Below are 26,560 nucleotides of genomic sequence, written 5' to 3' on the forward strand. Positions count from 1 at the left end.
CTCCCTATCTTTCCCTCCCCTCTCAATTTCTCTGTAAAAACAAACAAAACTTCATACAAAAGGGATCAGGTGGTGGCACAACTGGTTGTTAAAAGCGCACACATTACAGTGCACAAAGACACAGGTTCAAGACCCTGGTGCCCACATGCAAGGGGAAAGCTTTGCGAGTGGTGAAGCAATGTTGCAGGTGTCTTGTCCCTTTTTCTGTCACCTCCTTCCTTCTCAATTTCTAGCTGTCTCTTTCTAATAAGTAAAAGGGCTTTTTTTTTTTTTTCCTCCAGGGTTATCACTAGGGCTTGGTGCCTATACTACGATTCCACTGCTCCTTGTTGTTAGATAGGAAAGAGAAATTGAGAGAGGAAGGGAACCTGGAAAAGGATGACAGAGGACCTAGTGGGGGTTGAATTGTCATGTGGAAAACTGAGAAATGTTATGCATGTACAAACTATTGTATTTACTGTTGACTGTAAAACATCAATCCCCCAATAAAAAAAAAATTGAGAGAGGAAGGGAAGACAGAGGGGGAGAGAAGGACACCTGCAGACCTGCTTCACTGTTTGTGAAGTGACCCCTGCAGGTGCGGAATGGGTGAGGGTCGAGCCTGGATCCTTGCGCAGGTCCTTGCCCTTTATACCATGTGCACTTAATCCACTGCGTTACCACCAGGCCCTCTGAAAGATGGCCTTTTACAAGGTCAAACCATAAAGATAAAACTTAAGATATTTAAATGAATGAGATTTTCTGAATGTATGTGATTTTTTTTTTTTTGCCTCCAGGGTTATTGCTGGGGGTCCATGCAACACAAATCCACTGCTCCTGGAGGCTATTTTTTCCCTTTATTGCCCTTGTTTTTTTTCACTGTTGTGGTTATTATTGCCGTTATTGATGTCATCGTTGTTGGATAGGACAGAGAGAAATGGAGAGTGGAAGGGAAGACAGAGAGGAGAGAAAGACAAGACACCGGCAGACCTGCTTTACTGCCTGTGAAGTGACTCCCCTGCATGTGGGGAGCGGGGGGCTCGAACCAAGATCCTTACACTGCCGTTGGTCCCTGTGCTTCGTGCCATGTGCGCTTAACTCGCAGCGCTACTGCCCACTCCCCTGTATGTGACTTTGAAAAGTTGAAAGCATGTGGGGCTGGTGAAATAGCTCATCTGAGAATACTATGGCACCAGCAAAAGCTACTGTATTGAGGTGTCTCTCCCACTTTCTATCTGGAAAGGTCATCCTGGAGCAGTGAAACACTGGCTACAACACAAAACGCGTAACTATTAATGCTATCTCCCTCACCCCCCCCCCCCAATTTAAGTGGTAGCTGTTACTGTATAGAAATTAGTTATTTTAATTCAAACAGTTTAAATTAGTACTCCTTAAGTTCCTAAATATTAAGAGTCTTGAACATTACGTTTAATCTCATTTCCTTTAAAGTTATACTAAAACTGCCATGGTGAAAAAGGCTATATTCATTCTTTTATTTTTCTAAAATTTTAGATTTTTATTTTGTTTTTTTATGTTGAGGTGAAGAGAAAGCAATACAAAGTACCACCCAACCCTAGCATAGGCAGGGCTGGGAGTTAAACCTGGGACTGCATGCATGCAAGGTTTATGCCCCACTGCTGAGGTATTTCCATAGCCCATAATCTGAGTTTTAGAATTATTTAAATAGAATTTTGACAAAAAGAGAATTTTTAGACTTACATAGTTACTAGTCAGATAATACATTGCAATTTAACATACTTAACAAAAAATACCCAAGAAATTCTTGTCATTCATTTTGTATATTTTCCCACACATCTTTGATAGCTGTCACAAATTCTATCCTAAAGACTCACCGTTTAAATACCAGCTCATTTCACCTCTGCTTCATTTTTAGCAGTCAGTTTAGATGTCAGTACCAAATTTAATGATTTTACAATTTATTCTATGAACAAAATTTCTACAAATGACCCTCCAATCAAAACAGAACCTTTAATTGTAAATATAAATGGAAAATAATAATGTAAGAAACTTTTATTTCCTCGTTGAACACTATTATCTGTGCCAGAAAATATGTCCAACTATTGTTATATTATTTCATTTTTTTTTCCTGCAGAGTGTTTGTATTCTAAAAGACATTTTACTTATTTTACTGTCATTTCAAAAGAAGAGGTTCCCAAGCTTTTAGTATAAGCTTCTATTCTGAGTATATGTTTGGTTCCTATGTTTTATTTAGTCTAAGTGTCACAGAATTATTTATTTGATGAACATAAAGTCTATTAAGAAAAAAAATTAAGCAAATATTTACCAAATAACTAAGTTTTCAACAATATGTATACTCTTGTACACCTATATCCCTGATAGTATTGTTTATACAAATCACTTCAAGTATACAAATGTTCTAGTCTGGGGAGAAATATTCAGCATATTAAAATTTAACTGCATTTAAAGTAATGACTAAACAAAAACCCAGTCAAATAACATCATCATATTCTACTTTTTTAAAGTATTTATTTATTTGGATAGAGACAGAGAAAAATCAAGGGGAGTGGGGAGATGGAGATCTTAGAGAGGGAGAGAAAACCTGCAATGCTACTTCACCACTTGTGAAGATTTCCCCCTGAAGGTGGGGGCCAGGGACTTGAAGCTGAGTCCTGTGCAATGTAGCATGCGCACTCAACCAAGTGCACCACCTGGCCCCCATCACCATATTCTAAATGGGAAGTGAGCATTTTATTCATAGTATTAGTAGTAAATGCTAAAGCTAAAAGAAATGTGTTCATTGTGATCTATTTCCAGTATTTATACTCTATTTTTGTTACTGTTGTTGGGGCTTCACCACTCAGAGCCAACTTTTTCAAATAGGGTAAGACAGAGTGAGAGAGGCAGAGGGAGAGGGAAAGACACCACAGCAATGAAATTTCTAGTTTGGTGGAGGCTGCCTCAAACCTCGGTTACATGCATGTCAAAGAAGATGCCCTCCCAGGTGAAGTATCTTCCTGGCTCATTTCATTTCTAATGTTTAAAGGATAGCCTAAATGACAATTTTAAAAAAGTAATTGTATTAGGCAGAAATAGCATCTATGAAAATCATCTCTGCTAGAATTACATATTAAGTATAAACTCTAAGGCTTGAGTTTGGTTATAGGCAAAAAAAGTAAATTTTGTACATATTTGATCCAAGATATTGCAAAAGGATAAAAAGTTATATAATATTTAGGAGAAATGGAAATAATCTGCAAGAAAGATATGTTTCAGCATTTTTACTAGTAGAGAAAACTATTAGGGCTAAATATCATTCTAGACCCATTTCTTTCACAAAGCTTCTAGTACCTTTTTCAAGACAAATTTTAAAAAATACAATAAAAATTAATAGTATCAATTGTTGATGAGTAAAAATATTTTACTGACTAGAGTAAACCCAACAATGAACATAATATAGATTACAAAAAATTTATTATTCAGTTTAAATTTTTTAAAAAAAAAATTAGCTTTTGCTTGCTTTTATATTTATGTTATTCAATTTCTGAGGATTCCAAGTCAATTAGTCTGAACTTTAAAAAAATATTAATGATCCCTACCACAGTAAACTCTGAATTCTATAGCTCATCGATTTTCCTCTTTCAATAAACAGGGCTTTCAAATAAGATGACAATGATAGCAGTCTCCATAATCTTAAAATCTAGGTGATAGAAACATCCTCATGGTCCAATAACTTGTAATAATGTAACCTGGTCACTAGACTAGTATACTGATATACATCTTTAATAATTTCTAGCAGCAGAACACCTGGAATAGACAGTAACAAATGTTTTCATTGGATTGTAGATTAATTTCCTTGTAAGAAGTAATTTTTAAAAATACTCTAAAGAATAGTTCAACTGCAGGCAAACATGAAAGACATCAAAGATCTTGTTTATCTCCATTTTTTCCAGTGGAATCAGGTGCAACTGGAACCTTATTGATTTCAACAAAAACAGATTCAAAGGCAGCTTCCTGTTCGTCCAAAGAATCAGCAGCGGTGGTTCCTTTAATTAGTGTTGTGTTGGTTAAGGTCTGTTGCTGCTTAGGAACTTTACTGGATTCCATTGTTTTTCTACCTCTTCTTTTACCAAGGATTTTGACATAATTAGCAGGTACGAGTCCTGTTGTTTGACCATTAAGACTAGCCAGGAGCCAACCACGCACTTTAGGTTGTTGTTCTGATTGGGGGAAAAAATAACAAAACAAAAAAGCCTTGTAATTACAACATACTTTGGAGATCCAATACTGACAACAGATGTTAAATGTTTTCCTTTCCTCCCTCCCTCCCACCTTCCTTCTTTCCTTTCTCTCATAGACAGAAACTGAGAGGGGTGGGGGGAGACAGAAAATGAGAGGGAGAGAGAGACAGACACCTGCAGCTCTGCTTCACCACTCATGAAGCTGTCCCTCTGCAGGTGGGGACCAGGGGGCTTGAACTTGGGTCCTTGAGCACTGTAATGTGTGTGCTTAACCAGGTGCACTACCACCTGGCCCCCAAATAAAATGCTTTATAACATAACACAACAAAACAAACAACCTTGTGCTGAAGCTCTTTAAAATCTTGAGACAATAAGAAAATAATAAATCTTGAGACAATTCCTAAAATATTAATGTTGAAATTTGGAAAGTAAACACTTCAAGTAAAAAAGATACACATGCTAAGATGATACTATATAATTTCTATGGTTAGCTTTGTCACATTTAACGTTCTTTTTTTTTTTTTGTATAAGGATTACATGGCATTGGAATTCAAGTATCTGAGTTTAGAAGAGATTATATAAATGAAAACTTTCCTTATTTGGTGAAATATCAGAACTCTGTTGAAGGACTTTTTGTCCACACTCTCACATCTTGAAAGTCTACACTGACACAAGAGAAATTCTAATTTCTGAGTTAATTAACAATGAACAAGATACTGTGGCAGCTTTAAACACAATAAATTCTAAAAAATTCAGATAATTCTGAATTATTATACTTATTATGATAACTTTGAATGTTTTGTTACCTTTGAGAGCTAAATTTAACATGTCACCAGCACGGAAAGAAATTTCTTCTTCTGAGACGGCAGTAAAATCAAATTCTGCTCTGGCAACGACATGGTCATCCTCACCATTTGCCCAGCTGGTATTGTCTATAAACCAAATTAAGATTGATAAAATTTACAAAAGGCAAATGCATAAATTTCACTGATTATAGTCTACAAACTGCATGAGTTTACTTGCCGAGAGAAAAGTAATTACTTCAAGGTAAATTCTATGTGAATTCAACATGTTTACTAAGTTATTGATTATAAACTCTTTCCTTTTCAAGCTCTAAATTTTAGCTAATTTACTTTAAGTCAAAGGTCAACGATTTTTTTTTTTCAAGAAAGGATCAGACTATAAATATTAATTTGTTAATGAGATGGAGAGAGAGAAATGGCATCACTCAGGCACATGCAGTGCTGGATCTGAATTCTAGTTTTAGAGTCTCACACTTTATTTACTGTCCTCTCTCTCAAGCCTCTTGGTCTTGATTAAAAAAAATAATGGGGGCTGGGTGGTAGTGCACCTGGTTGAGCTCACATGTTACAAGGTGCAAGGACCCAGGTTCAAGCTCCCAGTCCACACCTGCAGGGGGAAAGCTTTGCGAGTGGTGAAGCACAGCTGCAGGTCTCTCTCCTCTCTCTCTCCCTCGATTTCTGACTCTCTATTCAATAAATAAATAAATTTTAAAAAATCAGTGATAAAACTTAACTAAATTATCAAACTACTGTATGACAGGGCAAGTTAGGTTCTCTAGCTTCTAAAATCCACTATAACTGACAATAAGTAACAAGAGTGAATTAAGTTAATCTCTGACACTGCTAGATGTATAACACATCTATTAAGTTCAGATATTTTTCTGCAATGGATCTTGATACAATGAATAACCACAGACTTTTAAAAACTTATTTTTAAAACCTCTGTAAATTTAAGTTTTGACAAGCTAAGTTGTTTTCTCTGCTCTGTTTTTTTTTTTTTAATCCCTCTCAATCACAACCCATCTTAGCATACTCTACTTAAGGTTATGTTGAGTAAGTGTTTTGTTCCCAACTTCTTTAAAAATATCCTTATCTGCTGTCTCATACAGACTATTAACAGACTAACACTTTAGTCACTTCAAACTCAACACTGACTTCTCCAATAAGCAATTGAACAGTGTCAATAATATCTGTGGGTTATCATGAGTCAACTAAATTCATTCAAAATCATTTGTTTTATTTTAAATTTACTACTGATATTCTAAATATCACAATCTTCAAGAAAAGTGTTCTCACTGAGAGGTTAATGATCTTAAGTTTCCTTTCTCTGGACACCTTTCTTTGGATGTTGCAATCACTATTGGAAAAGAGATTCTTCTTTAACAAATAAGACTCTCAGAAAATTATATTTTGCTACAGGCTTCTTTTTTCTTTCTCATTTTTGGTAGGGAGATTCTGGTGTAATGAGATACTCTTTTAAATTTTCTGACTGCCGATTTTCTTTTTTTTTAAGTATTTTAATTCTTTTAAAAAACTTTATATATTTATTATCGGATAGAGACAGAGAGAAATTGAGGGGAAGGGAAGATAGAGATGGAGAGAGAGACAGAGACACCTGCAGCCCTGCTTCACCACTTGTGAAGCTTTCCCCTGCAGGTGGGGACCAGGGGCTTGAACCCGGGTCCTTGCGCACTGTAGTGTGTGCACTTAACCAGGTGCGCCACCACCTGGCCCCGACTGCTGATTTTCTGAGAGCTGGAAATGCCATGTTAAATGCCCAGTTTGATAATATTGATGGAAACTATTTATAATTAGCATATGGTGGTGTCACTGTATAATAAATGCAATGTTTTACCACCTAATTTAATAACAAAGCAAATCCATGGCATATTTCAAACATACTTAAAAGTATGACACTCAAAAGTTCGCTCACTCTTCTTTTCTTGACATATGCATGTGCTACTAGTAAAAAAGTTGTACTGGGTTAAATGCATGTGGTGCGAAACACAAGGACTCACATAAGGATCCTGGTTGGAGCCCCTGGCTCCCCACCTGAGGGGGGGTTGCTTCATAAGTGGTGAAGCACGTCCGCAGGTATCTTTCTCTCTCCCTCTCTATCTTCCCCTCCTCCCTCGATTTTCTCTCCATCCTTTCCAACAATAACAATAACAAGGGCAACAAAATGGAAAAATGGGCTCCAGGAGCAGTGGATTTGTAGTGCAGGCACTAAGCCCCAGAGATAGCCTTGCAGGCAAAAAAATAAAAGTACTATGAAGGGCAGAGATAGATAGCATAATGGTTATGCGAACAGATTTTCATGATTGAGGCTACACAGTCCCAGGTATAATCCCTTGCACCACCATAAGATAGAGCTGAATAGTGTTCTGGTAAAACAAAGAAAAAAGTTGTACTGTCAAGTTATAACTGTTACTGAGATTTGTATTGTATGAAACAAGTGTGATGCAATGACTGAAAAGCAATGAGACATCCACATACAGTATCAATTACAAACTACTTAACTCTGCTTTTGTATAAAAGCAGCCATAATAATACATATACAAACAAGTGTAGCTGTATTTTAATAAAACTTTACTAACAGACACTGATATTTGAATTTCAAATAATTTTTACATACCACAAATATCAGTCTTTTGACTAATTTACCCTGAGTATTAAAGAATGTAAAAAACCATCCAATTTGTGGGCTATGCAAAAATAGGATTGAGGAGCTCCAGTAGTGCAATTGGTTAGTGTGTGGTACTTAATACAAAAATAGGATTGAGAGATTTTATATACGTCATACTTTGCTTGACCCCTGCTCCAAACCACTAAGAAAACATAGGGCTTAAACTTCCTCAATTTTACATCTGAAAAATCTCTTGATATCTTTACCTCAGCTAAAACAAACAAACAAACAACAAACTGACCTTCTTACTTATCTCTCTCAGGAGGGCTTTCCTAGTAACATTATCAATCCACTTCCTACCAATGGCAATATGTAACACTCTTTTCTGCCTTATTTTTTCTGATGGCACACCCTATCTTTTGACTTATTCTATATTCTACTTATTTGTTTATTGCTATCTCATTCTACTAGATTGTCACAAGGGCAGAATGTTTTAATCACTTTATTATTCCTACTGCCTCTGTATCTGGCATGCAGTTGGCACTCAGCAAATATTTATTGAATTAATGAACAAAACTTTATCCCTCTAATAATCCAAATTTAGAGACCATGGGTATTTTGACAGTCTCCCTTTCTTTTATGCAACATACCTAATCAGTTGAATCTGTAGTATTCTCATTCAGTCAAATGCAAAACATCATAACTGATGCTCCCAAATTAATAAACACTAATCATCTCCTATGTACAAGAAGGTTGCCACTTTGGGAAAACACAAAAATATCCCAAATTTTCATAAATCTTACTACCCAATTCCATCTGTTTTAGCCTACACTGACAAATTTCTTAGACATTTCACACATATCAGTATCTGTAGAATATTATTTATATATTATGAATTTCAATTCATTAAAAAAAACTAAAATAATACCCAAATTACCCCCCCCCCTTACTAAGTGGAGATTAAAATTTATTAGGTAAATAATTATCTTCCACTAACAGTCTTCAACCTAATACCTCAGTCTTGGGGCTGGACAGTGACTCACCCTGCTGAGCACAAGTTACCATGCTCAGGGACCAGAGTTCAAGCCTCCAGTCCCTTTCACTTTCCCTCTTCTCAATTTCTTTGTCCTATCAAATTAAAAATAATAAATAAGTAAATAATTTAAAAAATTGTCTAATGTCTCATCCTTATTCTTGATTATTTTTCTCATCTACTGGACAAATATAGGCTATCTGAACAAATCTTCTATTTCATACCAACATATATATTTTTTCCCTTCTATTTTGTTATTTTGAGAGGATACAGACATCGACAAATTGGGGAGATAGAGCTAGAGAATATAGACACCTGCAGACCTATTCATGAAGTGTTCTTACTGCAGATAGGGAGCTGAGGTTCAAACCCAGGTCCTTGTCATGGTAATTTGTGTGCTCAACTGAGTCACCACAGTGTAGTCCCCTGCCTATATATTTTTGTTCAAGTTGTTCTGATACTTTTATCTGTTTAATCCCTATCTAAATGCTAATGTGTTACCTAGCCTTTAACAAATCTAACTTAGTGCTAGAGAGATAACTCACTGCGTGATACATTTTTGAGTCCCTGCATCATATGGAAGGTACTATGGCACTGGGATAAATATATGTATGTGGTATCTCTCTCTCCTCTCTTCTGAATAAAAAGGAGGTCAAAGCTGTAAAAACATGTATGCATGAAAAAAAATATGTATGCATGAAGCTCCAGCTCATGCGAAACTTCAGAATAGTTAATTAAATACATGTCTAACTTAAATGTCACTTCTTCCTGGATACCAGCTACCAAAATAAAAGGTCAGCTTCACTTTTATAAATTGAGCTAACAGTCTACCAGTAGAGTTGGAACTTCACAAACCAAGCAGGCTGGTTGTATTTCCCATTCTAGATTATTAAAATTGTGACCTTAACAGATGACCTCACTAACATGTCCTGGATCTTCACCTCTCCAGAGCCAGGGCAAGAGAGAAACAAGCTGGGGGATATGGATTGACCTTGCCAATGCCCATATCCAGCAGAAAAGCAATTACAGAAGCCAGCCTTTCCACCTTCTCCCCAGAGGGGGAGAAATGATAGGGGAATATGATGAGAGGGCTCTGAACTCCAACTCCATTAGGACCCAAAGAGAGAAGAGGAAAATCAGAAGGACATAGTGGGAAAGCAATTACAGAAGCCAGACTTTCCACCTTCTGCACTCCATGTTGATCCTGGGTCCATACTCCCAGAGGGATAAAGAATAGGAAAGCTTTCAAGGGAGGGGATGGGATACGGAACTCTGGTGGTGAGAATTGTACCCCTTATCCTACGGTCCTGTCATTCATTAAATCAATTAAAAGAAAAAAAAAAGGACATTCAGAAGTAGTAATAGGTGTAGGTGTGACTTAGAAAGGAAATCAGGATCAAAGAAAAAATGGGGGGCTAATGTGTAAATATAGACAGATAGTTACAGAAATAATAGTCAACATATATCTGCAACCTCAGAAGAACCTCCAATGGAGGGAATGGGGATACAGAACGCTGGTGAGAGGAATGGTGCTGTTATCTTTTAATTTTATAAATCAATATTAAGTCACTAATATAAAGTGACCCTGAGTGGCCAGGTGGTGGTGCATCCGATAGAGCACACACATTAATTACCACATGCAAGGACCTGGGCTGAAGCCTCCAATGCCCACCTGAAGAGGGGGGAAGCTTCACAATTGGTGAAGCAGTGATACAAGTATCTCTTTCTGTTTCCTTCTCTGCCTCCCCTTTCTCCTCCAATTTCTGTTTCTATTAAAAAAAAAAAACAAAAAAACAAGTGATCTTGGATGAGTGACTACTTTTTGGATTACTTGACTCTTTTCGTTTGTAGATTGGGGGTGAGAAACAGTGAGGGAGAAAGAGACAGAGAGAAGGAAAGACACCATGGCAGCAATCTACCCCTCATGAAGCTTCCCTATGCAAATGCTCCCCAGTGATGATGACTGGGTGGGGGGAGGGCTTGAACTCGGATTCTTGTCCATGGTAAAATGTACACACTCTACCAGATGAGCTATCTCCTGGCCCCTAGCACTCCTTTTTTAAAGATTTACTACATAAATCTGAGTTTCATATGAGATAAAGAGAAAAAGGGGGCAAGAAAAAGCTCACCCAGTAGAGCACATATGTTACCATGTGCAAGAAAGTGAGTTCTAGCACCTGGCCATCACATGGAAGCACCTGCAAGGAGGAGGCTTCATGAATGGTGGAGCAGTGCTACAGTCTCTTCCTGTCTCTCATCTTCTATCTAAAAATAAAGATGGGACAAAGGTAGATAGCAGACTGGGTATGCAAAGAGACGTTCCTACCTGAGGCTCCAAAGTCCCAGGTTCAATCTCCTGCACCACCATAAGCCAGAGCAGAGCTCTGGTAAAAAACAAAACAAAACAAACAAACAAACAAAAAAAAAAACCGGGGCAGAGCTCTGGTAAAAAACAAAACAAAACAAACAAACAAAAAAAACCCAAAAAAAAATGGGGGCGGGGGGAGAGGAACTAGACCAGCACTCTGCTACATGAGATGCGAAGGACTGAACTGGGAACCTCAGGCATATATGTTCCCTGGCCACAAAATTGCTTTAAGAATTAAATTAGATCAGGGGCCAGGTGGTGGCGCAGCTGGTTGACTACACAAATTACAGTGCACAAGAACGTATGTTTGAGCCCCTGGTCCCCACCTGCAGAGGGAAAGTTTTTTGAGTGGTGAAGCAGGGGTGCAGATGTCTCTCTCTCTTTCCCTGTCTCCTCCTCCCCTCTTGATTTCTGGCTATCTCTATCCAATAAATAAATAAAGATAACAAACAAAAAAACAACAATCAATAAGCATGTCTCTTCCCATCTATATGATACCCTTCTCATAATGACTCATACAACTGTATATGTACATGTCTTACTCATAGACCTGTTAATAAATTTTAGAAATACAGGGCGATTGTGTGTTATGTGCCTTTATGTCCTGCCAGGCCATTAAATTTAGTATCTTATAAACAGCAGTAACTAAGTAGTGTGGCCTATTTAATTGGAAAAGACAATGAGTAATGAGCAAGCCTATTTTTGCTATACGTTTCTCTTTCCAGTTTGGAAGTTCTTAACTAAAAATATAACTAGATCAGAACAGTAAATACAAATGAATATAAAGAATGATAACAGATTACTCTTGAAATCTGAGCTGTGTTTTTAACCCAATTTTCAACTCTTACCTGTGACTTCATCACTGTAAGTAGACAACAGTTTCCAAATGAGGTATGGCCCACCAAGGATAACAGCAAAGAACAAGAATATTGGCCAAGATTTTGCTGAGTTAGCTGCTCTGTCTGCAGCACCAAGGTAAGCCACAGTTCCTTCACTTTCTGCCCATAGGTCTTCATTCTCAGAGCCTCTTCTTAAACCTATCATCCACTGTAACCGTCTGTAAAGATATCTTATAGTCCTAACTAATGCAAAAGCTGAAAAAACCTTTGTGAAGTGTATTTTTAATCGGGAAAAGTGATTTGCTACATCCAACACAGCTCTGAAACTGTTATAGACAGCTGAAAAGGTAGCATCCATCATCATACTGACAGAGGCAAATGCATGCACAATACTTTCAATGGACTGAAATGCACCTCTGCTGCTTTCTTCAGCCTGCTGAACAAATCTACTAGGTGGAAGATCATCTCCCCGTAGACGGTTATAACCTAACCCATTATATCCATAACTATAAGGGCTATAGCTTCCATAAAATGAATTTCCATAGGCACCATATCCAGAAGAAAATGAACTGTAAGTAGGTCTGAACGTGTTCACACTGCTGCTTCCTGTCTGTTGTGATGGCCTTGGAAGAATAGGTGGGGGAACTCTAGTAAGTGTTGGTTGTCCAGGTCTTGTCAGTAAAGTAGGACCCAAATCAGCAGATCTAAAAACAGAAAAGATTTAAAGTAGTAAACAGCAAGTTCAATTTTGTTCATTTGCCAGAACTGCTCAGCCTTGGCTGATGATGGTGTGAGGGATTGAACCTGACACTTTGGAGCCTTGGACATGATAGTGTCTTAGCATAACCATTATGCTATCTACCCCTGCAGCAAATTCAATTTAAAGTAACTATTAAACAGTTCCTATATATCGATTCTACTGAAGGTAATTTTTTTAAACGTATCTTTTTAAAAAAAATATTTGTGTATAGGTGAGAAAGAATCAAAGCACCTTTCTGGCATATTTGATGCCAGGGATTAAACTCAGGACCATTAGCATGTAAATTTAGTAATTTACCCACTGCACCATCTTCTAGCCACTAAAGATATCTTAAGAATAAAGAATAGTTTATAAATACCCAGATGCTATAAAGAGATGAAAGACAACTATTAGATGGTTTCACTCATATGTGGAATCTTAAGAGATACGATTACATGAACTTGCCAAAAACCAACAAAATTTCAAACACAACAGAAGCAAGCAACTTCTTGTGCACTGTAGTGAGTGTACTTATCCAGGTGTGGTACTGCCTGGCTCCATGGACCAAAATTCTTTATGGGGTGCAGAAGGTGGAAGGTTTGGCTTCTGTAATTGCTTCTCCAACTGGATATGGATGTTAGCAGGCCAATCCATATCCATATCCTTAGCCGAAAACAAACTCTTTTTTCAAGAGTGTCTTGGCTATTTGACCCTATCAATTTCTACATACGTATCAGAATGAATTACTTGGGAGTTGTACATTCCTCTCAAAGAAACCCTACTGAAATTCTGTTAGGGACTATACTAAATGGATGTTAACGTGACTCAACTGACCTCTTTACAGTATTGAGCTTCAATCCACAAAAACCAACATGTATGGTTTTAAAAATAACGAGTCTCAGTGATATATAACATATATATTTTACATTCCTTCATATGTGATTTTTCATGTTATCACAAATGATGTCTTTCTAAAATGTCACTTTATAGCTATTTATATAAAAACCACTGATTTTTGCAATTTGATTCTGTATCCAAAAGCTTGTTTTAGTTTCTTTTGGATTTTTCTAGAATCTTGAAGGTTTTACAGGTTAAATGCACATAGTACAAAGAGGAAGGATCTTAGTTTGAGCCCTCCGCATCCCCACTTGCAGGGGGGAGTCGCTTCACAAGTGGTGAAGCAGGTTTGCAGGTATCTCTCTTTCCCTCTCCCTACCTCCCCCTCCATTCTCAATTTCTCTCTATCCTATCCAATAAAAATGAAAAATGGCTGCCAGCAATAACTCTGGAGGCAGGAAAAAAAAAAAAGAAGAGATTGAAAGGGAAGATAGAGGAGAGACAGCTGCAGCACTACTTCACTATTTGTGAAGCTTTCCCCCTGTAGGTGGGACCAAGGCTTGAACCTGCATCCTAGTGTATCATAGCATGGGTACTCAACCAGGTGTGCCACCACCTGGCCCCATTTGTTTCTTTTAACTTCTTACAAACTTTGATAACTAGAATATTGTTTCTAGGATTTAAGTGAATAGAAATGGTGACTGATTATACCGAAGTGATTATATATATATACATATACATATATATATATGTATATGTATATATATATATAGCTAGTTAATTAGTTACATAGTTATATACACATATATATTTTAAAATTTATTTACTTTATTGGATAGAGACAGAAAGAAATCTAAGGGGACGAGGGAGACAAAAAAGGGAGAGATACCTGCAGCAATGCTTCGCTCCTTGTGAATCTTTCCCCCTGCAAATGAGGATTGGGGACTTGAACCTGGGTCCTTGCACACTGAAACACATGCACTCTACCAGGTGTATCACCTATCTTCCCCTCACCTCCATATATATCCTAATGTGGTAGTGCTTTCGAGTGAACTCAGAGCCTCAGACATGAGTGACATCACTAAGCAGACTCCTGAACCCAACTTTTTTTTTGGGGGGTGGGCACCCAACACTTTTCATTTAGAATTACAGAAAGACAACAAAGCACAGCTCCACCACCCAAAGACCACTCTGTGATACTGTTTATTGTGTTGCTATGTGGATAAAGGCCAGACTTTAATTGGATGAACAACTTCCCAGCCCCTAAACAGTTTTTTGTCAAGATTGGTCAACTTCAGGGTGGTCTGGCTCTAGACAATGCAGATATTTTGAGACATACTGCTTTTAAACATTTTTTTTTCTTTATTAGGGGATTAGTGTTTTACAGTTGATAGTAAATACAATCATTTGTACATGCATAACATTTCCCAGTTTTCCACATAACAATACAACACCCACTAGGTCCTCTGAAAGTTTTTTTTTTTTAAGTAACAGAGGATCCTGGTTTGAACCCCCGGCTCCCCACCTGCAGGGTGGTCACTTCACAAGCAGTGAAGCAGGTCTGCAGGTGTCTATCTTTATCTCCCCCCCATCGTCCCCATCTCTCTCAATATCTATCTTATCCAACACTAGCAGCAGCAACAATAGCAACAACAAAGTGCTGCATACACTGAGAAACAAAAACATCAAGAAATCTTAGTTGGTGAAAACTGCTCAACTGGGACAACACTGGACTTCTATATTTGAGGTGCATGGTTGGATCCCCAATGCTGTATGTTCCAGGTGCTCTGGTTTCTCTTTGTCTCATGTGAAATTTTTTTTTTATCTCATATACAATAAGTAAAATAAACTTAAAAAACATTAAGAAATCATGCTAACAAAAAACAACAAGAAGATTCATTCAAGAGTTAATTTATGTAGTATCTCAGTAATTAAAGACTACGTATTCCAGATGACCAAGGAGATAAGTGAAGCAATATTTATGAAACAAAAATTGAAATGAGAACAAATGTGGGGGCTGGGCGGTGGCACACTGGGTTAAGCACACATAGTACGAAGCTCAAGGACTCATGAAAGGATTCCGGCTCCAGCCCAGGCTCCCCACCTGCAGGGGGGTCACTTTACAGGCAGTGAAGAAGGTCTGCAGGTATCTGTCTTTCTCCCTATCTTCCCTTACTCTCAATTTCTCTCTGTCCTATCCAATAAAGTGGAAAAAACAGCCTCCAGGAGCAGTGATTCGTAGTGCTGACAGTAAGCTCTAGTGAAAAACCTGGAGGCAAAAAAAAAAAAAAAAAAGCCACTTTAAGGGACCAGGGACATAACTCAATAGCAAAGTGAATACTTTGTATGTATGAGGAATACTACTTTGCAATCAAAAATATGATATTGTGTCCTTTGGGAACTGGAGGTGATTATGCTCAGCAAAATAGTGAAGAGATGAAACACAATTACCAGATGCTTTCACTCATGTGGAATCTAGAGAATTGATTCACATGAACTTGAAAAAAAAAAAAAAAACAGAAGCAAGCAAAGTGTTTCTAAGACTTATGAGAAAGAACTATGGTGGTTATCTTTGGTGTGGAGCTATAGATTATAACACACTGTAAGACAGCTTGCCCAGTAGAGCACACACTTCACTATGCTTTAAGACTTAGGTTCAAGACCTCAGCCCCAGTCTTGGACCACACACAGGAGCTCTGTGCACGAGGGGCCTACATTCTCTGTATTTATCATATATTAAAAAAGAAAAAAGAGTACACCGGAAGTGGTGGAACTAGGCAGGTGTGAAACTCCAGAGCATTCATCACTCAAAATGTGAGCATGCGCGTGCACGCACACGCACACACACGAAAGGCACATATTAGTCTTCAAAACAGAACCATACATTAAAAAAGAAAATTGGGAAGTTGGGCAGTAGTGCAGAGGGTTAAGCGCACATGGTGCAAAGCGCAAGGACCGGCATAAGGATCTTGGTTAGAGCCCCCCAGCTCCCCACCTGGGAGTCACTTCGCAAGTGGTGAAGCAGGTCTGCAGGTGTCTTTCTCTCCCCCGTCTCCCCCTCCTCTCTCCATTACTCTGTCCTATCCAACAACGACGACAACAATAATAACTACAACAATTAGACAACAAGGGCAACAAAAGGGAATAAATAAATATTAAAAGAAAAAAGAAATTCTAAAAAAAAAAAAACCCAAAACTGATCTGGGGGCCAGAAGGTGGCATACCTGGTTAAGTGTACATATTACCAAGCATAAGGACCCAGGTTTGAGGCCCTGCTCCCCACCTGCAGGGGGTACACTTCACAAGTGAAGCAGGCCTGTAGGTATCTTTCTCTCCCTCTACTTCCCTGTCCTCTCTCAATTTCTATCTTATCCACTAAAAATTGGGGGGGGGGGAGGGAAAAAAAATAGCCGCCAGGAGCAGTTGATTCAGAGTGCTGGCACTGAGCTCCACCAATAACCCTGAAAGTAAATAAATAAATAATCTGATATAGACGGCATTATAAATTAGTATGAAACAGACTGATAAATGGCACAAGTAATCTACATGGGGTAAATTAGGTTAAAGATAATGAATGTGAAAAGTTGAATATTTAAAATATAGAGGAGCCAGGCGATAAATCAGCCCATACAGTACAGGCTTTACCACGTGAGATACCCCATTTACCAGAAGGGAGCAGTTGTATGTGGGCAGTTTCACAAGCAGCGGAGCACACTGTATTCTCTCTCCTCTCTATATGGGGAAAGAAAGAGGAGTAGGAAGAGAAGAATCTACTGGGGATGGTGAAATCATGCAGGTGCAGAGCCCTAGCAATAACCCTGGCAGCAAAAAGAGGGAAATTTCCTGATCTCAGGTAGAAAGAATTAAAAAAAAAAAATTTTAAATATTTATTTACACCCTTTTGTAGCCCTTATATTTTACTGTTATAGTTGTTGTTGGATAGGACAGAGAGAAATAGAGAGAGGAGGGGAAGACAGAGAGGGGGAGAGAAAGCTAGACACCTGCAGACCTGCTTCACCACTAGTGAAGCAACTCCCCTGCAGGTGGGGAGCCAGGGGCTCAAACCGGGATCCTTAAGACTCCCAGAATTTCTTAACGAAGACACAAAAAGTAAAAAAACAATAAGCCCAGCTGTCCAACAATAGATGAGTGACTAAGAAAGTTGTGGTGTATATACACAATGCAATATTACTTAGCTATTTAAAATGATGAATTTACCTTCTTCACCCCATCTTGGATGAGTCTGAAGCAATTATGTTAAGTGAAATAAGCCAGGAGAAGGATGAATATGGTATGATCCCACTTGTAGACAGAACTCAGGTATGAGAGTTTCTTTGTATAACTATTATGCTATCTTTCCCACCCAACAGTTCCCACCTCAGGGGGGGAAGCTTCAGGAATAATGAAGAAAGGACTGTAGGTGTCTCTCTCTTTCCCTCTCGCTGGGAAATTGTGCCGATGCAGTCACATCTGCCATGTTGTCCCCTCAGGCTACTGCTAGTTCCCGCGAGAGTTGGGACATTCTCGGAGTGCCTGTTCAGCCATGTTGTGCCCTCAAGGCATTGTCTATATCCCTGCGATATTTGGAGTGCTTTGGTTACTCCTCCCCCCTCCCATTCTCACCAGAGTTATTATCCTATCCTGGAGTGGTATGGTTACTCCTCCCCCTTCCCATTCTCATGAAAGCTGCTCCTATAAAAGCCTTTCTTCTTCCACACCTCGCTCTCTTGCCAGTGCTTCACTCCGGTGTTTAGACGAAGGAAAGGTTACTGCGTGAGGCGGCCATTTTTGCTACCTCCACGTGGCCCAACCTGCCTCTCTAGCACCCAACTCTGAGGTGCCAGTGCAAATAAAGATTTGTGTTTCCTCTTTGATCCGGACCCCCCTCTCTCTTCTCCGCAGCCCGTGCACAACAACATCTGGCGCCCATCGTGTTCCGCACCCACGCCCCGCTGGGTGGCCCGGCCTGAGGTCCCCGAAAGCCGCCCAGATACAGGTAAGTGGTATCCGCCCACCTCTGTGGCCCCGTGTTTCCCTCCACCATGGGAATTTTTTCGTTTTATGAGGAGGTGTCCCAGTTATTATCTCATGCCCTGGGACAGATTCGCGCTCTCACAGATGGTTTAATTTTCGCTACCCCTTGGATTTTTATAACTGTGGTCTCTACTTACAAGATATGTACAACATGATCTGTCATGAGGATAAGTGACCTTGAGGCTGAGATACGAGAGTTAAAACACATGTGTTCAGCGATCAGCAGATAGACCCAGAACTTCAGTTCCCACAGACACGTACACATGTTCGGAAGCTCCTCCTCCGACCCCGCCCTCTGCCGCCCAGGGTTCAGCTTCTCCTGAGATACAAGAGTTAAGAGATATGTGCTTAGAACCTAAACGCCCTAAGCGATTTGCAGTCAGCACCCAAACTTCTGTCCCTGCAGACACGTGCTTAGTTCCTTCTGCGGCTTCCATGACCCCTTCACCCGCTGTCCCTGCAGACACGTGTTCAGTTCCTTCTGCTTCTTTGACTCCACCCCCTGCTGATACGTCATCACTAAGAGACCTAGTGGCTGAGGTACAGGAGTTAAAGGATATTTTTTCAGCAGTTAAGGACTTTAAACCATGTGCAGTCCACCCCGAGAGCTCCGTCCCTGTAGATATGCGTTCAGTTTCCCCTGCGGCCACTACAGCAGTTTCCATGGCACCTTCCACTTCTGTAGCTCCCTCTCCTGTGCCATCGGACCAAATCCACACCTTCCCGGTAAATATGGCCCCTTCTAAACAAAACCCTCAGCCGTGGCAGCCATACTCCTCTTAAGAGGTCGGAGCACTCTGGCAAGCGGTCAGGGAGGATGGAATGCACGCTCCATGGACCAAGTCCATTTTAAGGAGTTTTTACCACCATCTTAACACGCCACAGGATTGGAAGGACCTGGATCGTGCTGCACTTCAAGAACCCCTCTACCTACAGTGGAAGGCATGCTTCCGCGATGAGTGCTCTAGACAGTCACAGGAAAATAGTAACAAACAGGTAGAATGGGATTCTGATGCTTTATTTGGAGAAGGAGCTTATGAATCTGGAGCTCAGCAGGCAGAAGCCAGGTTTCCAACCGGTTATTTTGAACAGGTACGCATCTGCGCAACACAAGCATGGGAAAGGGTGACCCCACCCAATGTAGATTCGTCAGTTCCCATTAACTCTCTTCGCCAAGGCACTGATGAATCATTAGCGAGCTTCATCTCAAGGGTGAAGACAAGCTTAGAGAGAAAGGTTTATAATCCTGACGTCTGCTCACTACTCCTGCACTCTATTGTCTGGGAAGGCATGATACCACAATTCCATCAGGCATGCCTTAATCTTAAACACCTACACCTAGATAATTGGATTTTAGCGACACAGGAACATACATCAGGTAATTATGGGGCACCCGCTACGACACAGGTTTATGCAGTTACCCCACGTAATCACAATGGGGCCTGCTTTCAGTGCGGTCGCCAAGGACATTGGCGTAACCAATGTCCTGATAAGCTGCGACCATGCCTCCAGTCAGGGAAACCCCACCTCCAGTTAGAGCGACCACGCCTCCAGTCAGAGTAACCCCACTTTCAGTCAGGGAGCCAGAGGCCACGTACTGTTTGTCCAAGATATCGTAAGGGGTTTAATTGGAAGAGAGATTGTTGGTCCCAATTTCATAAAGATGGTTCGCCCCTGAATGGTACAAATTCGGCGCCTGAGATTTTGTGGACCACTCCTGTTTTAGAATGGGGTCACCCTTCTATGACAGTAAAGATTGGCAATATTCCTTTTAAATTTTTGATTGACACGGGGGCAGCAAAGACGATTTTAAGGCAAGAAGAGGTTCCCCAAGATTGGGAACTTATCCCTGGACCCAGTATACATGGAGTAGGAGGAGTGACCCAAACATTTCGCACACAAGACTCGCTCATGTGGGAAGACCCGGAAGGTTCTACCGGACACTTCCACCCTTTGGTAGCTGATATTAGCACCAACCTACTGGGCAGGGATCTTCTGGAATGTCTTGATGTTAGGATATCCACAGATGCCTCTGCAGAGTGTAACACTCGTTCCCGCAAGACCAGATCTAATCAGCACCCCCAATACTAAATGCCACTCTTCGTAGCCAAACACCCTGCTTAAGCTGGCTTTCTAATGAGCCTGTCTGGGTGGAACAGTGGCCTTTACCTAGGGATAAACTAGAAATTTTAAAAGAGCTCGTCCGAGAGCAGTTGTCCTTGGGACACATTCGCCATTCTTGAAGCCCATGGAATACTCCTGTCTTTGTGATTAAAAAGCGCTCGGGAAAATGGCGCCTCCTCCAAGATCTCCGTGCAGTTAATAAAACCATGCAGGTCTGGGGCTCCCCCCAAAGGGGTTTGCCTCTTGCTTCTGCAATTCCCACAGGAATTCCAATCATAGCTATTGATATACAAGATTGTTTTTTCTCTATTCCCTTGCATCTGCAAGATTGTAAACGTTTTGCCTTCTCTGTTCCTTCTATTAATAACGCCAGCCCTGCCGATAGATTTGAATGGGTAGTGCTGCCCCAGGGCATGGCCAATAGTCCTACAATTTGTCAAGAGGCTGTTAAATCTGCCCTTTTTCCATATATCCATAAGGGCCTTAATGTTTTTCATTACATGGATGACATATTAATATGGGGAAAATCAGATACAGATCTCTGTGCCCTATGTGATGTTCTCATTCCTGCATTAAAGAAAAGCGGCCTTAATGTGGCTCCTGAGAAGATACAGCTAATTCCTCCAATATCTTTTTTAGGTTCAGAGATTTCTCTAATCCAAATTCGTCCCTTAAAACCTAATGTCACCTTTCCTTCTAACCTTACTCTTGCTTCTTTACAAAGTTTTCTAGGAAATTTAAATTGGCTTAGGCAGTATCTCTATCTGCCCACAAGCTGCCTCCAACCACTGTTTGACCTGTTAAAAGGAAACAAACAGCCCTCCTCAAAACATAAGTTAACTCCTGAGGCCTTCTCGGCACTGGAAAGGGTTAACCAGGCCCTCCAGGACATGCACCTTGTTCGATTCTCCCCCTCCTCTCTGGTAAACCTTCTAATTTTCAACTCCACCCCCACAGTAGTAGGGGCATTGTGGCAAGACCATGGGGTTCTTGAGTGGCTTCACACACCAGTAGGAGGAACTCCAAGACTCCTCACTGAGATAGATGTGTTAGCATTCATGGTGCGCCAAGGGAGAAATAGGTCTGTGCAGGTCTTAGGGAAAGAACCGGATTTAATTATTCTGCCCTTTTCTCTCACAGATACAGAGTGGCTCATATGCAATCATTCTCGCTTTGCCATAAGCTTCGTGAGGTTTCCAGGACAAATAGATAACCATTATCCTTCTAATAAATTGTTATCTTCTTTACCTCTTTTGCCTCTACTAGCACCTAAACTTTTCTCTCGAGATCCCATTCCTTCTGCTCTTACAGTCTTCACTGATGGTGGAAAAAAGGGAGCTGCTGCCCTCATATATTACCTGGACAAACAACCCCCTAAACCTCTCTTTACTGAGCTTCCTGAGAATTCCCCTCAGTACAAAGAACTTTATGCTGTTTTCCTTGCATTAAAAGCTGTACCAGAATGCTTCAACCTTTTTTCTGACAGTGTGTATACTGTTAACTTACTTCCATGGCTTGCTCGTTCTTATGTGAAAATTGATGACAACCCACTTTCCCCTCTCTTGATTCAAATCGCCTCTATGCTCTCTTCTCGAACCCAACCACTATATATTCAGCACCTTCGTTCCCACAGCCCTCTTCCTGGTTCCCTGTCCAAAGGGAATGCTGCAGCTGACTGCCTTGCCTCCACAGGAGCTCTCCTAGTCTCTGTCTCTGATCCTGCTGATTTCCATTCTCTAACCCATGTTAATCTTAAAGGCCTTCGAGCTCGATTTCCTGATGTTCCTGTACCACAGTTAAAACATATGCTAGCTACATGCTCTTCCTGTGCAAGTCTCATAAAAACACCAGACTCTTGGTGTTAACCCCCGAGGATTAAAAGCTAATGCTATTTGGCAAATTGATGTCACCCACATACCAAACTTTGGCAAACAAAAATACGTGTTTGTCTCAATTGATACCTTTTCTAAATTTATGTGGGCAACAGCTCAGACAGGAGAAAGCTCTAAAAAGCTTATAAGCCGTATGCTCTCCTGTTTTGCTGTGATGGGCTTACCTCTTCAACTGAAAACTGACAATTGACCTGTGTTTACCAGCAAACAATTTAAAGATTTTTGTTCCCTCTGGAACATTACTCATACCACAGGCATTCCCTATAATCCACAGGGACAAGGCATTGTCGAGAGGGCCCATCAAACCCTTAAGGCTCAATTAAATAAAGATAAAGGAGGAATGTACCCCCCCCAATATCCAGCTAGCAAAAGCCTTAACTACGTTAAATCTCTTTAATATTTACAATAACTCGGACTTACCTCCTATTATTCTTCACTGGCAAACACCATCTACTCTCCCATCTATTAATGTCAAATGGAAAGATCCACAGTTGTTGATACATGTGTAAAATTTCTCAATTTTTTTCAAAAAAGTCTCAACTCCAGCCTAGATCCTCTTCCACCATTGTGCACCAGGACCTGAAAGTCTCCCTTTCCTCCTAGAGTCCATTACTTTGGTGCAATACAGCAAACCTAGTCCAAGTTCTGCTTTGTGTTTCACTTTTCATTCTTATTTCTGATCTTCTGTCTACAAGTGGGATCATATCATATTCATCCTTCTCCTGGCTTATCTCACTTAACACAATTCCTTCAAACTCATCTAAGATGAGTTGAAGAAGGTAAATTCATCATTTTAAATAGCTAAGTAGTATTGCATTGTGTATATAGACCACAACTCTCTTAGTCACTCATCTGTTGTTGGACAGCTGGGTTGCTTCCAGGTTTTGGCTATTATAAATTGTGCTGCAATGAACATAAGTACACATAAATCTTTTGGGATGGGTATGTTTGGCTCCTTAGGATATATGCCCAGGAGAGGAATTGCAGGGTTAGAGGGTAGGTCCACTATCCTTCTGAGAAAAAACAAAAAATTTTAACCATACAAGTAAAACAGGACTAATCTGAGCAATAAAGTATGTTGACACATAGATATATAAAGATAAAGTCAATATAAAAGTGGGAAAATGCACTAAAAAAGATTCTTGATCTCACTAGTTAATTATGGAAATGTAAAGATAAAAGAGCACTTAAAATATCTTAGATTATAAAGCATTAATCCCAATAAAGAAAAAAATAAACATCTATTAGATTGACAACTACAATACAAAAAAAATGTGTTACAAATGATGTTTTAAAAAAACACTAAAAGAAAACAGTATCTTGCTATTAACATACAAAAATCAGCTTACAACCACATGGGGGAGCAACTGAGTAACAGCCAGTACTTGCAGACTGGAGCAGCCTCTCTTTAAGACATTTCCACTTTCAAAAAAGAAAGAAAGAAAGAAAGAGACATTTCCACTTTCACTACAGCCTTAGAAAATCTCTTGGAAATGTAACAAGGATGTCAATTACAGAAACTTTCATCACATAATAACTAATACTTTAATACCTACAACAGAACATTTAGTTTACATACTAGCTGTCCTTTCATAATTAAAATGGCTATAGCTAGTAGGTATTAAAGATGAACTTCTGTGGTCCAGGAGGTGGTACAGTGGATAAAGTGCTTGACTCTCAAGCATGAGGTCCTGAGTTCAAGTCCCGGCAGCACATGTACCAGAGTGATGTTTGGTTCTCTCTCTCTCTCTCCTCCTATCTTTCTCATCAATCAATAAATAGAATCTTTAAAAAAAAAAAAAAAAGATGAACTTCAAATACAACTTAATAAGCTATTTTAAAATAATAGTTTGAAGACATCTATTTAAATGTGTATTTAATTAAATATGTAAACGCATGCATATATAGATATATATACATACTATACATATGAACCCAAGCACTTAAGAATAAAATAAAACAGAAGAACATTATTTGGTGTATATAAGCACTAAAAAGAGGCAGTAATTACTGCAGGAAAGATGAATGTAAGGGTTTAACTGTCTAATTTTTATTTTTAAATATCTGTAGCAAATCTGGAAAAATGTCAGTATTTCTTATTGGGAAGGAACACACAAGTATCCACTATCTTACTATCAGTTGCTATGCTTTTAAGTGATTTCACAATGAAAAAAATAGGGAATAGCTAATTTTAGATAAACAGATCTTTTAACAGATGCAAGTATAACACTTCTCTCTTCCAAAGAGCAGCTCAAGCTATTTAAAGAGTCAACCACTTATTAGAAAGGTAGCATGATGGAAGAAAAGGACTTAAGATGGGAGTGAGAGTTTCTGCAGACACTGGTCACAGGGAGATGAGCTTTACCCATGTGTCAACAACTGGACTATCAACCATAAACCCCCCCGCCAAAATAAGGGGGCAGCAGATAATAAAAAAGGTAAAAGAAAGTATTACCGCAATTAACAGCATTATCAAAACGTAGTACTTGCTATGCATATCACTAAAGCAAGCAGCTATTGTTTGCAGCTATTGGGAAGCAGTGCTATGAGATCTGTGTGTGTGTGTGTGTGTGTGTGTGTGTGTGTGTACTGGGGGGAGTAAGTCCGCTGGGAGTTGTGGAATTGTGCAGGTGAAATTTCTGTAAGACTACAAGATTTCAGAACATAAGGGGCAGGTCATGGTGCACCTAGTTGAGCACACGTGTTACAATGTGCAAGGACCTGGGTTCAAGCCCTCGGTCCCCACCTGTAGGGGAAAAGCTTTGCAAGTGGTGAAGCAGGGCTGCAGGCGTCTCTCGGTCTCTCTCCCTATCTTCCCCTCCCGTCTACATTTCTGGCGGTCTCTATCTAATAAATATAATTTTAAAAGTTATATATATATGATTGCAGGACACAGCAGAAGCACATTTCAGTATGTCAGGGGCTTCTGTGTTAGGAAAACCTACAAATATAGGTGAATCGTCTGAATCAAGATAATTCAGATTCACTCAAAACACACAAGGCTTGTCTTATATCCATAACTTCAACCTTCCTTGAACTGCAGATCCATTTAACACGCATTAACACTCAACCACAACATAAACACACGGTCAGGGCTCACAGTCTCAACACCCGCATTAAAGTCGCTCCCCGAAATCTCTGTGGCAGAAACCTGCAAACGAGTATGGAGGGACTGGGGTGGGTGGGGGCGGGAGATAGCACGAGTTCTGCAAAAAGACTTTAATGCCTGAAGCTTCAATGTCCCCGGCACCACCATAACCCAGAGCTGAGCAGTGCTCTGAAGGAAGGAAGGAAGGAAGGAAGGAAGGAAGGAAGGACGGATGGATGGATGAATGGAAGAAGGGAAGGAAAAATTAAGTTCAAATGTGTATAGGAACTGAGGCTCCAGCGGTGCAAAAGCGACCTTTCGGCGATTCACCAACCTGCATGGAGGTTAGTCGGAAGCTTTTCGGGGACTTTGCTCTCTCTGGAGCCGCGTCTGGACAGGTGCCGCCACAGCTTTTTGGAAGCGAGTCCTGCAGTCGCGTCGCTGGTCCCGCCAGCGGCTCCCTGGCCGCTCGCTCCCGAGCCCGGAACCCCCAGGGCGCAGGCGCCCCCGGACGACACCGCAAACCAATGCAGGAGCCACGCTGGGACGTCGAAATCCCCCCTCGCCGGCACCCCGTGCCCACCACCCCGAGCTCCTCACTCAAAGTTGGGGGGGTCTGAGAGGGGGAGGGGACATCTCGCCCAACAACGGCCTCAACTGCCTCCCGCCAAGTCCCCGCTGCAGCCCACCGAATCGGCGACCGGAAGCAGCCCGCACTCACTGGAAAGCGGGGCCGGGCCCTGGTCCCGGCCCGGCCCCGGGGATTCGGCGGGTCTCCCAGGGCTTTGGGGGAGGCGGCGGCTGAGACGCCATCTCCTCCGCCTCCGTTTGGCTCCCGTTTGGCTGCGGGACTCTCGGGGCCGAGGTACAGCAGCTACTCGCGTGCCAGGCACAACGAGCAGAACACAGATCCCTCGACCCCGCCCACCCCTGCGGTCTGGAGGTGACTGAGTCTTTCTTCAACTGAGACCGGAGGAC

General features: G+C 40.5%; 1 protein-coding gene across 1 annotated transcript; it reads right to left on the reverse strand.

Moving 5' to 3' along the window:
* Window positions 1-1,954: 1,954 nt before the first annotated feature.
* Window positions 1,955-26,436, reverse strand: PEX13 (peroxisomal biogenesis factor 13). Its single transcript, XM_007539639.3, has 4 exons — window positions 26,304-26,436; window positions 11,878-12,572; window positions 5,006-5,131; window positions 1,955-4,178 (listed from the first exon to the last, which is right to left on the reverse strand). Exons 1-4 carry the CDS (start codon window positions 26,393-26,395, stop codon window positions 3,880-3,882), a joined length of 1,212 nt encoding a protein of 403 aa, XP_007539701.1. The 5' UTR covers window positions 26,396-26,436; the 3' UTR covers window positions 1,955-3,879.
* Window positions 26,437-26,560: the final 124 nt, after the last annotated feature.

Source organism: Erinaceus europaeus, chromosome 3, assembly GCF_950295315.1.
Source record: "Erinaceus europaeus chromosome 3, mEriEur2.1, whole genome shotgun sequence".
In the NCBI taxonomy this organism is placed as follows: Eukaryota; Metazoa; Chordata; class Mammalia; order Eulipotyphla; family Erinaceidae; genus Erinaceus; species Erinaceus europaeus.